The sequence below is a fragment of the Telopea speciosissima genome, chromosome 11, assembly GCF_018873765.1.
Source record: "Telopea speciosissima isolate NSW1024214 ecotype Mountain lineage chromosome 11, Tspe_v1, whole genome shotgun sequence".
Taxonomy (NCBI): domain Eukaryota; kingdom Viridiplantae; phylum Streptophyta; class Magnoliopsida; order Proteales; family Proteaceae; genus Telopea; species Telopea speciosissima.
The window spans coordinates 56478303-56489644 of NC_057926.1; the positions used below are offsets into that span (position 1 = coordinate 56478303).

Below are 11342 nucleotides of genomic sequence, written 5' to 3' on the forward strand. Positions count from 1 at the left end.
TTCATTTATTTAATATATTAAAAATATGAAAATTTACATTAAATATTTAAATTATGTTTTTTTTATAAAAAAATAACATCAAAATGAGGAATGGAACACACGAACCGGGTTCATCGTGGTTCGGACCGATTCAAATCGATCGTCCTCTCTGCCACTGCTTTCGTACGCTATTCCGTACTCACTCTCTCTGCGTCTCTGAACAATAGTGGGAAAAAGGAGCGTGATATGTACATACACATCTAAAGCAAATTCTGTGTATATCTGTATCTGTTCCCCACATCAACAAAAAGAAAGAAAGAATCCATCCAGCCATTCCAAAACTCCTTTAAACTGCAAAACCCTAACCCTAACCCTGTCTAATCTTCTCACCCCACACCATTATTGGAGGAATCTCTGCTTTTGAGATTCCTGCAATTTGGATTAGAATTTCCTTTTCCTGGATTTTCTGTAAATGCAATTCTCGTTTGAGGGAGATTCACTTCCACGGCTACCCAGTAAGGTTTAATAAGGAAAAAAAAGGAAAGGATCGAGAGATCTGGGAAAGCGCTAATCTGGAACATCAGCAGATGCAATTCTCTGTAACAGTGGCCCAAATTCGATGAACTTGCAGCAAATTGGACAACGATGGCAGCTGAGAAGAAATGGCTCTTTACACTCTTCTCTGCCGCCTTCGTTTCCGTACTTCTCTTCCTCTCTGCAATGTCCGGTTTCAGTGCATCTTCGTCTTTCAACTCACATAGGCCATTCTCTTCTGCTGTTCGGTATGGTGCTAATTACCCTCCTGCTTTTGCTTATTACATCTCTGGAGGGAGAAGGCATAAAGACCAGATCTTCCGATTATTGCTTGCTGTTTATCACCCTCGTAACCGCTATCTTCTCCACCTTGAGCCTGATGCTTCAAATGAAGAACGGCAGAAGCTGGCGGAAGCGGTCCGTGCTATTCCAGCTATACGCGCTTTTGGGAACGTTGATGTTATAGGTAACCCGGATCCTGTCACGTACATGGGATCGTCGAACATTGCTGCCACGCTTCGTGCTGCTGCAATTCTTTTGAGGGTTGATAGCGGTTGGGATTGGTTCATCACTTTAAGTGCAATGGATTATCCGCTTCTTACTCAGGATGGTATGCTTTTCAATATTCCCCTTTTGGTAAATTGGTAGTGTGCTTACTGAAATTGAGATCCATTGATTTATTTCTTCCCCTCTTATTGCCGATTGGTATCGATTCTATGAGGATAGGGTCCTGTCCTTTCCCTTCTTTTTGTTTTTATACTTGGAAAGTAAAATCGTTAGTCTTATTTAGGAGAACTGGGTCATTTTCATGCATGCTGACAATGATGTTAAATACTATATGTACTTCTTTTGAAGATAATTCAGAGGCCCTTTATCTGTACTATGGTTTTATTCAAAATAGCAAGTTCCAATCCCTTGAGAAGTTTCTTTCTTTGGGGAATCATTCCTCAGTCTTCTTATATCCTTAGTTTGGAAGTTTTAATTGGTCCAGGTAAGTTGTTCTTATTTACTTAGTTTGCAAATGGTGAGGTCTTGATTAACTGGGAATATCTGATTGAGGAGAATTTGGTATTCTTAACATTTGGCTTTTCATGTAATAAAGGTTCTTCTTTTATATGGGCAATGTGTCTAAACTCTTGACTACTTTTGCTTCTAAGTTTTTTACTTAAAAGGGCCATACATTGGAAGTATTCGTGTGTTAACATCTGAGCCTTTCTTTTACTACAATTTCGGTTAGGATTCATTTCAGTTCTTAGTTTGTACTCAAATGGATAATAAGAAAGGATGGTTAAGCACTCAAAAGAATTTAGGTGATGTATTTATGACAATAAGACTGACCATGTTCAAGGGGACTGCATATGCAATTAAGAAACATATGCATGGAATTTCCATTATTTTAAGTTGGCGATGGTGCTGTCCAGAGCAATGAACACATGCAAAGGGAATAGTAGTGCCACGGTGATTTAGGGAATAATGGTGAGTAGTTGATATCGGGTGCTACATCGCAGAGGAAGACTCAGTACAGATTGAAGAGTCTGTAAAAGAGGATGGTAAGATTGAAGAAGATGTTGATTGATGACATGAGATGACTTGATGCCATGTAATATGCTGGGAAGAATGAGCGGTGGAGAAAGATTTTGTTAGACACTAGAAGGCTTGGATTATGATTATTCGTCAAAAAAATACATGGTTTTGGAGATTCCTTTCTGGTGGAGTCTCGTCTGTTTTGCCAACTTACTTGTTAGCATGACACATTACTGTATGAAACTATTTTGCAACGACTCCTTGGGTGTTCTTTTTACTTTTTAAACAGTAATATGCTTCATGTTATTTTTTTAGGATATCTCTGTTGAATCTCCATGTTTAGGGCTTCTTTGCATCTTTGGTATTGATATCTTGTAATCATGGATTGATGATCGAGGTTCAAATTGAGAAAGTCCATATTGAGGGATTTGAGGCGGAGATGAGATCTAGGCTCTGTAACAGAATTCCTTTTGCTTGCTTTCAATTGACTCTATCAATGTCTCTATCTTAGTTATTATACAAAGCTGAAACTACTCTAAGAAAATCTCAGCAAACCTATCGGAGTAAATGTACTTGTGTTGGCCTAATTTGGGTCAGTATAGTATAGTGACTGCCGCAGAAAATGAGCTCCACTTGTCTTCATCAGATCTAGTTACCAATGTCCATATCAGCTCTACCAACTCCTAAATCATTAGTTTACTTCCTTAGACCAGGCCCATATGATTTTGTCTTGTCTTCATTGGATTTAGTTACCAATGTGCATATCACCTCTACCAACTCTTAAATCACTTGTTTACTTCCATGGACCAAGCCCATCTGATTGCGTATAAGCTCAGGGAATTCTGTTGGTTCTCTCTTTGACAAAGATTCACATGGAACTGTTCCTGAAAGTGCAAAATACAGGGAAGATCTACCTTATTGGATGAAGGATACAGGAGGAGTGGACTGATGAATTTCCATTGAAGTATTTACTCCTCAATATTGAGTTGTGTGAGCAGTGAGCACCATGTTGTAAACTTGCTGATAGGAACCAAACAAGCTACTACTGGTTTCATTGCTGAGAGCAGCTTAACAGTTGTTAAGGACATTGGGAAAGGAAGATCTTGGATGAAATTTTAATGTGTTCTTTCAGTTGGAAGTAAATAAATAAATAAAAATTACATTTTTTTTAAGACTCCACGTACCAGTACAGCCCCAAAAAAATCCTACTTATTTGGAGCATGACCGACCCAATTTTGCCTTGAATCAGAAGTCAGTTTATCGATCTGCGGTAGGCATATGAATTGATTCTCCTCTTTGTATTTTTTGCAAGAAATTAGTTAAGTTCAGACATTATACATAGAGAACCTATGTTTTGTTACCCTTGCTTCTTATGATGACACCTGCTTTCATTAATATCAACTTGTTAATGTTGTAGGAGTTCTATTTCCTTTTACCTAACCATGTTTACAGAATCGAGTGATGGATGTGAAGATATTGTGGGTGCTTGACTAAGGTGACATGTGTTTATGTTTCGAAGGATGAATCTTGGTGATTAAGCATTGTGATCATTGTGAAGTGATTTGAGTTTCTTTTTGATTATATATATATTAGGGGGCAAGCTTTGGTGCAACGGTTAAGTTGCGCTATTACATGGAAACAGTCTCTTCGCAAAGCGAGGCTAAGGCTGCGTACATTTGCCCCCTTGGACCGTGCAACAGCGGGAGCCTCGAGCACTGGGACGCTCTTTATATATATAGGAAGAAAGTTCTCTGGCGGGGAGTGTACCGCTCACGCCCAGACAGAGTGGGGCGAAATGACCTTCCCGCGTGGTTCCTGTGCCCAAACACAGGACCACGTGGATTTACCGATCAGCCCCAGTGAACTGAAAAATCCCATTCAGGGAGATCCTCCTGCACGCTCTCTCTTTGGCCCCCACTCTGGTGCAGGCGCTATATGACCATACGGCGATATATATATATATAGGGCAGAGAAGAGAAAAAAAAAATCTCAGCTGAAGATGTGTCATTTTCCAGCCTTAGGAACTTGCTTTAGCTGGCCTACCATATAACATTACAGCCTCACCCGCCCCAGTTAGATATGTTCTAATTGAATTGGACTTGGACTCGTTCTTGTATTGGCCAGATTAGTGTTGGCTGTTCCATTCAAATGCTTGGGCTTTGTTAGATACGCAGACCTGTCTTACCTGCACCTTGCTACCTGGTATATATTTCATAATTCTAATTTCTTATGTTTTGTATGTCCTTTAAGATGCCTTTAATTACTTGCTCATCTGTTATGCACTGGTATGTCAACTTTTTAACTGAAGAACTATAATTAGTGACTGGACATCTATTTCTGTTTTGAACTGGATACTGGTATATAGGTTCATCCCAAAAGTAGCTGTACTCTTGGTATATTGTGATTGAGTTCCTGCTATTGGCTACTAGTGGTGCTTTCAAGTGTGTATATTTTTAGGTGGCATGGCATATAAATAGCCTACCTTTATATGTTTCAATAGGTTATGTATCTGTCTGTATGAAAGCTTTACTGGCTCTACTCTCTTGCTCTTCATCAATCAGTGTGGTTCTTCTAAGTTTTCCTAGACAGTGGAGTGAGAGCTTTCTCACTTGGACCTTGACATGGAAAAACAATTTATGATTTTAATAGTAGCTGTGACATCCCAAGAATTTTCCTTGTTGAGCTTTCAGCCTCTCGCATGCATTTGTCATTGTGTAACCCCCCCCCCAAGGTTTTAAGACCTGGAATTGGGCATTGGATTGGTCTGATTCCGATTTGAACGACTGGAATCAGTCAGGACTAGATCTGACTCTGTCAGAACACCTTTTTCAGAATCGGGTAAAATCAGGATTGGGGAAAGCCAATTTCGTTTTTGATTCAGCTGAACCAATTCCAATTTCTGAAATCACCCCCCCCCCCCCACCACCACCAAAAAAAAATTTTAATTTCTTATCTCTGAAACTTATATTTGTTTTCATGCTTTCTTCCTCAAAAAGTATGCTTCATTTGGCTTTATCTTTTTCTCTTGCTTGCAGACTTGTCTCATGTGTTCTCCACGGTGAGGAGGGATCTCAATTTCATTGATCACACCAGTGACCTTGGCTGGAAAGAGTAGGCTAGCATTGTCATTGATTTTAAAGCTTTTCATTTGTGTTTTTCTTTTGCCATCTATAATTCCATGATGAGTATTAACAATCTATGTTCTTCAAGGTACCAGAGGGTCCAACCAATCGTAGTGGACCCAGGTATTTACTTGGCTAGGAGGACTCAAATCTTCAAAGCTACACAGAAGCGGCCAACACCTGATGCTTTCAAATTTTTTACAGGTACAGAGATGTTCTTTGGCCATGATACTGCTTGTGCAACTTCAGGTCTGACTGCAATACCTGTGGGATTACTTTCTCTGTCTAATATGCCTTCCTTTCTCATTTAACAGGTTCTCCATGGATTATTCTGAGCCGAGCCTTCCTAGAATTCTGTGTTCTCGGTTGGGATAATCTTCCCCGAACTCTTCTTATGTATTTTACAAATGTGATTTTATCCCAAGAAGGGTATTTCCATTCTGTAGTTTGCAATTCACCAGAGTTCCATAACACGACAGTGAACAGTGATCTAAGATACATGATCTGGGACAATCCCCCCAGGATGGAACCTCACTATCTCAACGTTACAGATTATGATTTAATGGTGCAGAGTGGGGCTGCCTTCGCGAGACAGTTCCACAAAGATGACCCAGTGCTGGACATTGTTGATGATAAGATCCTAAGGCGTGGATCCAATCGTGCTGCCGCAGGGGCATGGTGCACTGGCAAGAGGCACTGGTGGATGGATCCATGCTCAAGGTGGGGTGATGTCAATATCGTGAAGCCCGGGCCACAAGTGGAGAGGTTCAGGGAGGTACTAACAGGCCTTATTGATGATTGGAGCTCACAGTCGAGATCATGCAAGTGATGCCAAACTAAGCAGAAAATTGCTGCTGTGGAAACTCATGCGATGCAAACTGCCCCTGCACCCGGAATCTCCTGATGCATTGACCAGTACAAGACTACCATCGTCGGTTGAGGTATATTAGGAGATTACATGCATTCCGAGTTTTGGGTGGTGGTGCTTCCATTCCATGGTACCTTTTACTTGTAAACAAGAGCCAAGCTAAGGTCTGGGGCCATGGCTTTCTCAAAATTTGAAAATTTTTATATGTGGGCAATATATAGGTTCCCATTTACGGTTTATCAGTAACAATAAACTATTGATCCATCTCCCCACCCCCCCTTCTCTTCTGTGGTAAACTAACTTACCAATTAATCAGATTGGCCAGAACATTAGCAAATGAATTGGCTTCTCTTTAACAGTGATCAAAGCTGAGTTAGTCAAATGGCATGGCGGTATCTGTGGCATTCCAATATAATGATGGTAACTGGCAATGTACCAAGTGGAAGCAGAATTCGAATTTCAGGAAAGAGATGATAGTAGCAATTCAAAAAAAAAAGTTTGAATCTTGCTAGAACATGAGTAAACTGAACTGGAATTCCTTTTGCTTATTGTATTTTGAAGTATAAGCATCAGCAGAATTCGAATTTCAGGAAAGAGATGATAGTAGCAATTCAAAAACAAAAGTTTGAATCTTGCTAGAACATGAGTAAACTGAACTGGAATTCCTTTTGCTTACTGTATTTTGAAGTATAAGCATCTTTGAGCCTCGGGTTCTGAACATGTATTTTTGGCCCCAGTATCAAGCTATGGAAGGATTCCATGCAAAGATTTTGTCAAAAAGATATGAAAGAAGATAGCTTGATCATGTTACCAAGACGGTGCAATTGTATTCCATATTTTTGGACATGGCAAGATGAAATGGTTCTTGATACTTAAAAGAGAGGTAAATGTACTGTTTCCTCCCCTATACTTTACCCTAATTAAACTTTTCTCCCCTTAACTTTCAATTATTACATTTGGACCCCCTCTGGCTGATGGTGTTGGTTTTGTTTTAGTTATAGTATGGAAAAGACTATTTTAACCTTGTTTGGTGTTTTTTTTTTGGAATTGAGAGCATATATATATATATATATATACTCAGGGGGAGGCCCCAAGGAGAGTTGATCTTATGACCTCTTCTTACTTTTGAGGAGGGGTAAGTTATAGTTTGGTTTAATATAAAAAGGTGGGATCCATCACTTCTTCCTTCTTCAAACATTGTTGCACCCCATCACACCCTCCACTGTGGACACCCCCACCACCACCACCGTTGCAACCTCCGATCACCTCTGCGCAACTTGATGCAATCTCTAATAAAGGAAGCTAGCTGCTCCCAACCCCCTTTCAATCCTTTCCTTGCAGCATGGCCCCCACCCCCATTCCCACTCTAATCACCGTTGCTGCTGCTCTCTTTCAGTTGTACAGACATCACTCCTAATCTCTAAAAGATAACAGTAACTTAGCTTAGGCTGCAACTTCGCCAGATTCAACGAAATCAACAACCAAAAAGATGTATAGCCAATAAATCGTCAGCTATTTGCTTCTTTCACCAAACCCATCGCATCCTTAAATCCCAATACAAGCTCTCAGATTTATCAATAGCACAATGCCATAAATCGGGGGAAATGCAGTGAAAAAAAAAAAGATAAACGATAAATTTCCTTGCAACAATTAACATATGAGGGTGTCAAAACCTAGCCCAAACAGTTAAGATCAATTGAAAAACCTGGACTGAACCAAACCAAACTGATCCTTATTGGATTGCTTTTTGGGCTGGGGTATGATGGGACTGATTGAAAATCGGATCGATTGATAACAAACCGAAAACCGAACTTAATGAAATCGATAAAAAAAAAAAAAGCATTGAGTATTGGGTTATGAATGGTAAATTGATTATCCATTGATTTCAATATTAGTGAGCAAATTTCTAGTTGTAAGGGGAATCGTTACAAATCAATGAGTAAGAGGATATGAAAAAAAAAAATTTGATTATTAACCATGCTTCTTCCATTGATCTCTTTGGTTACTATACAAAATTAGTTGGTTATCAAATAAATGATTTGATAGTAAGGTTTATTTTGTGATTTCAATATTAATTATCTTCTCAGTGACTATTCATTGATTTCAATTTTAATTATCTTCCCCTTTTAATTAATAATAAATAATTATATAAATTGTTACAATGATTTCTCTACTAACTCTATTTATCCATTGATTTGAATATTAATTATCTTTCATTCTTCCCTATATAATTTATTCTTCTTTGTTCGGATTATAGCATGAATATATCAAATCAATTTCTTATTTTTAGTTGTATACTTGTTTTGACTTGGGAAGGTGAACTGAAATGTTTTTATCGAATCTTTCCTTACTATAAATTATGAATCTAAGATTTCATTGTGGTTCAAACCTGAAAACAAACCGATCTAAATTGGTATTAACTCGATATTGAAAAACCGAGATCGCACCAAACAGAAATTGAAACCGATCGAAAATTGAAGTTTCTTAACGGTTTGGTTTTAGTCTCATCATTCCGAGACTGAAACCGATTCAGCCCGGACCAAAACCGAGCCGAACTGTTTGATACCCATAACATCCAACAAATTGATGGAAGCAAAATTCGTTTTTTTTGGATTAAGAGCTTGTATGATAGTGGGGAATTAGGGGATGGGATAGGCCCCAAGGTGGTTTGAATTCATGACCTCTTATTTGAGAATTGAGGAGTTGGTCTTTTGACAACTTTGACCCCTTGGGGTTGATGGAAACAAAATTCCATAAAACAACAAATTATCAACCAATCAGTCAATCAATCCTTCCTATCTATCTTCACCCACAACCGAAAAATAATTCCAAAATCTCTTCCTTGATCAAGAAAACCCTGATCTAAGTGTCTAACACCAACAATATACTTTCATCGAAGGAAAGAAGAAACCTTAAAATCTCCACTTTAACAACCGTTGATGGGAACCCTAATTCCCAAACCACCAAACGACAACGCTTGAGATGTAATATAGTGATAGAAACCCCAATCCAAAGAGGGACTATCTTGAAAGACATTTTAGAACACAATAGCAAAAGTAATGAAATTTACATGGGAAACAAATCAAAATGCCGCGAATTCCACGGGCAATGGAGAAGAAATTTGAAGTTTGTAAGGCGAAATTTGTGTTGGGTCCTCCTCATTTATGAGGGTCAGTCACTACCATTGACAAATGGGTAGGGTGGTGATGTGTTGTGTAAAAAAAAATAAAGAAAAATTAAATGAGAAGAAGAAAAAGAAAGAGAGAAATGGAGAGTAATGAACAAAATGCCAAAATGGACTTCAACCATTTTGAAAGAAAAAAAAGAGAGAGGAGAAAAACGTGGAGGCTATCTACCTCATTTGATGCAAAGTTTGAAATCTCTCTTCCCCTATTTGTTTATAAATAGAAATGAGGGAGAGATGCTCAAGGGGAGGAAGTGCAGGAAGCACATAACAAGTGAGCCGAGAGTGTTTTGGAGTTATTGGATTTAATGTTATCTCTTCAGGGGTTTGAGAGTGTGAGTAGAGAGAGGGTGTACAAGGAGTATCCGGCTTTGGATACAGGGTTGGGTTTGGTTTAAATCCAAGTGTTATTACTTGTACGAGTATTGTCTCAGTTCTCTCATATTGAAGAAGTCTCAATTACGCCCGTGGATGTAGGCATTGTCGAACCACGTAAACACTTGTATCTGTGAGTTTGTTTGCTTTTATCAATTTTATACGTTCTTTGTACGTTCTCACTTTGTGTTAACGTGAGTCCCACACGTGATCACTATTCATGTTAATATTCACATATCACTATTCACGTAACATTATTCATGTGATACTATTCATAGTTACTATTCACATATTGCCGTATTTTCTTCAATTTTCTTTGCACATAGATGGAAAAGGATTTTCACATTTTTTCCAACACTTTGGAGGAGGGGAGAAGAAAACGTCAAATTATTTGGAGAATATTGATAAGGATAATACAAAGATTGATGATAAGAAATGTCGAACAAGAAGGAAAGATAGAATAGAATGTTAGAGGAGAGGAAAGGAAAAGCTGGTGGAAGATTTTGATGATTTCGCCTGGTTCGATCTCTGTTTTTCTTCAAATTATGACTCCAATAGCATCATCAATATGTCACCACCAACACCACAAGAAGCACAACCACCTCTACTTCACCAAGTAGTCAGTGACTCCAATGGAACCAATTTCATGGGAACAAAGAGTGAAGTTATGGAAAAAATTGCAATGACGATGATTGGTGCCCACATGTTTGTGTCTTGTAGTGCCATCCTGGGAGTCGGGCGTCTCACCTTCCCCTGAGAAGATGAAGTTCAGAGGAAAAAAGAAGGGTCACTGATGCCTTCCCAGCCATTTTTATCCCAAGGGTAAAATGGTCATCTTACATGTACCTGAGGTTATTTCAGGCATTAAAATATTTTCTCCTTGGCCACATCACGACTTAACAAATGGACACTAATGGATTGGGTTTAATTGTAATAGATCATAAATTGTAGAGAAGAAGTAATAATTGAAAGTAGAGGGGAGGAAAGTTTAATTAGGGTACAGTATAGGAGGAAACAGTATATTTTCTAAAATAGATAATCTAATCATGCTTTTACCAAAAAAAAAAAAAAAATCATGCTTATTATTTCTCCTATAACTCCATTAGGCATTGCCATATTGAGTTTAAAATCGGGGTAAAATCACGGTTTCTAAAATCTGGATCGAACCGGCAGATTCAACCGAGGTAAAGGTCAATTCTCTTTGGAAAGATCACATATACAAGTTGTAAACCAAACCCGAGTTAGATCCGGTTGGGGGCAGTCGCGCAGGCTGCAACCCGCTTGGGTAGATCGATCCTCGGTTAGTTAAAATGCGAATAAAACATCGTACTGGTTTTTTGCCGTTTTAAACGCGACTTGCCCAATTGGTCTCAAAGAGACTGTAAAAACGTGAACGGCAAAAGAAAAGTATTAAATGCGTGTCCGTATTTTTTTCTTTTTAACATTAAAAAAATGGCATTTGCAAAAGTAGTTTGTTTCACTAGCTTTTTTTTTTTTTTAGAGTAAATTGCTCCCCCTCCCTCCCCTCGATTATGCCCGAATGATAAACCCCTCCCCTAGGTATTGAGTTAGTAATAACTCTCTCTTCCTCTGCATTAATAAGATTCTATCAATCATACCCATTCAGTTAAAATTCGTTGGTAACTGTTAGAAAAAGACTATATTACCCCCTCTTCCTTCTTCTTCCTCCTCCTGCAACTCCACCCCCACCCTCACACTGCTGCCACTGCAACCCATCTCACCACCCAAGATTACC

The 11342-nt window shown here is 38.7% G+C and overlaps 1 protein-coding gene across 1 annotated transcript; it reads left to right on the top strand.

The window, feature by feature from the left end:
- Positions 1-202: 202 nt before the first annotated feature.
- On the top strand, positions 203-6475 carry LOC122646782 (beta-glucuronosyltransferase GlcAT14A-like). Its single transcript, XM_043840385.1, has 4 exons — positions 203-1123; positions 5073-5148; positions 5248-5363; positions 5474-6475. Exons 1-4 carry the CDS (start codon positions 625-627, stop codon positions 5986-5988), a joined length of 1206 nt encoding a protein of 401 aa, XP_043696320.1. The 5' UTR covers positions 203-624; the 3' UTR covers positions 5989-6475.
- The last annotated feature ends 4867 nt before the right edge of the window (positions 6476-11342 follow it).

Coding starts and splice junctions, on each gene's coding strand:
- LOC122646782 (XM_043840385.1), top strand. CDS start 625: ATGGCAGCTGAGAAGAAATGGCTCTTTACACTCTTCTCTGCCGCCTTC. Junction 1,124..5,072: donor TCCGCTTCTTACTCAGGATG/GTATGCTTTTCA, acceptor TCTTGCTTGCAG/ACTTGTCTCATGTGTTCTCC. Junction 5,149..5,247: donor AGTGACCTTGGCTGGAAAGA/GTAGGCTAGCAT, acceptor ATGTTCTTCAAG/GTACCAGAGGGTCCAACCAA.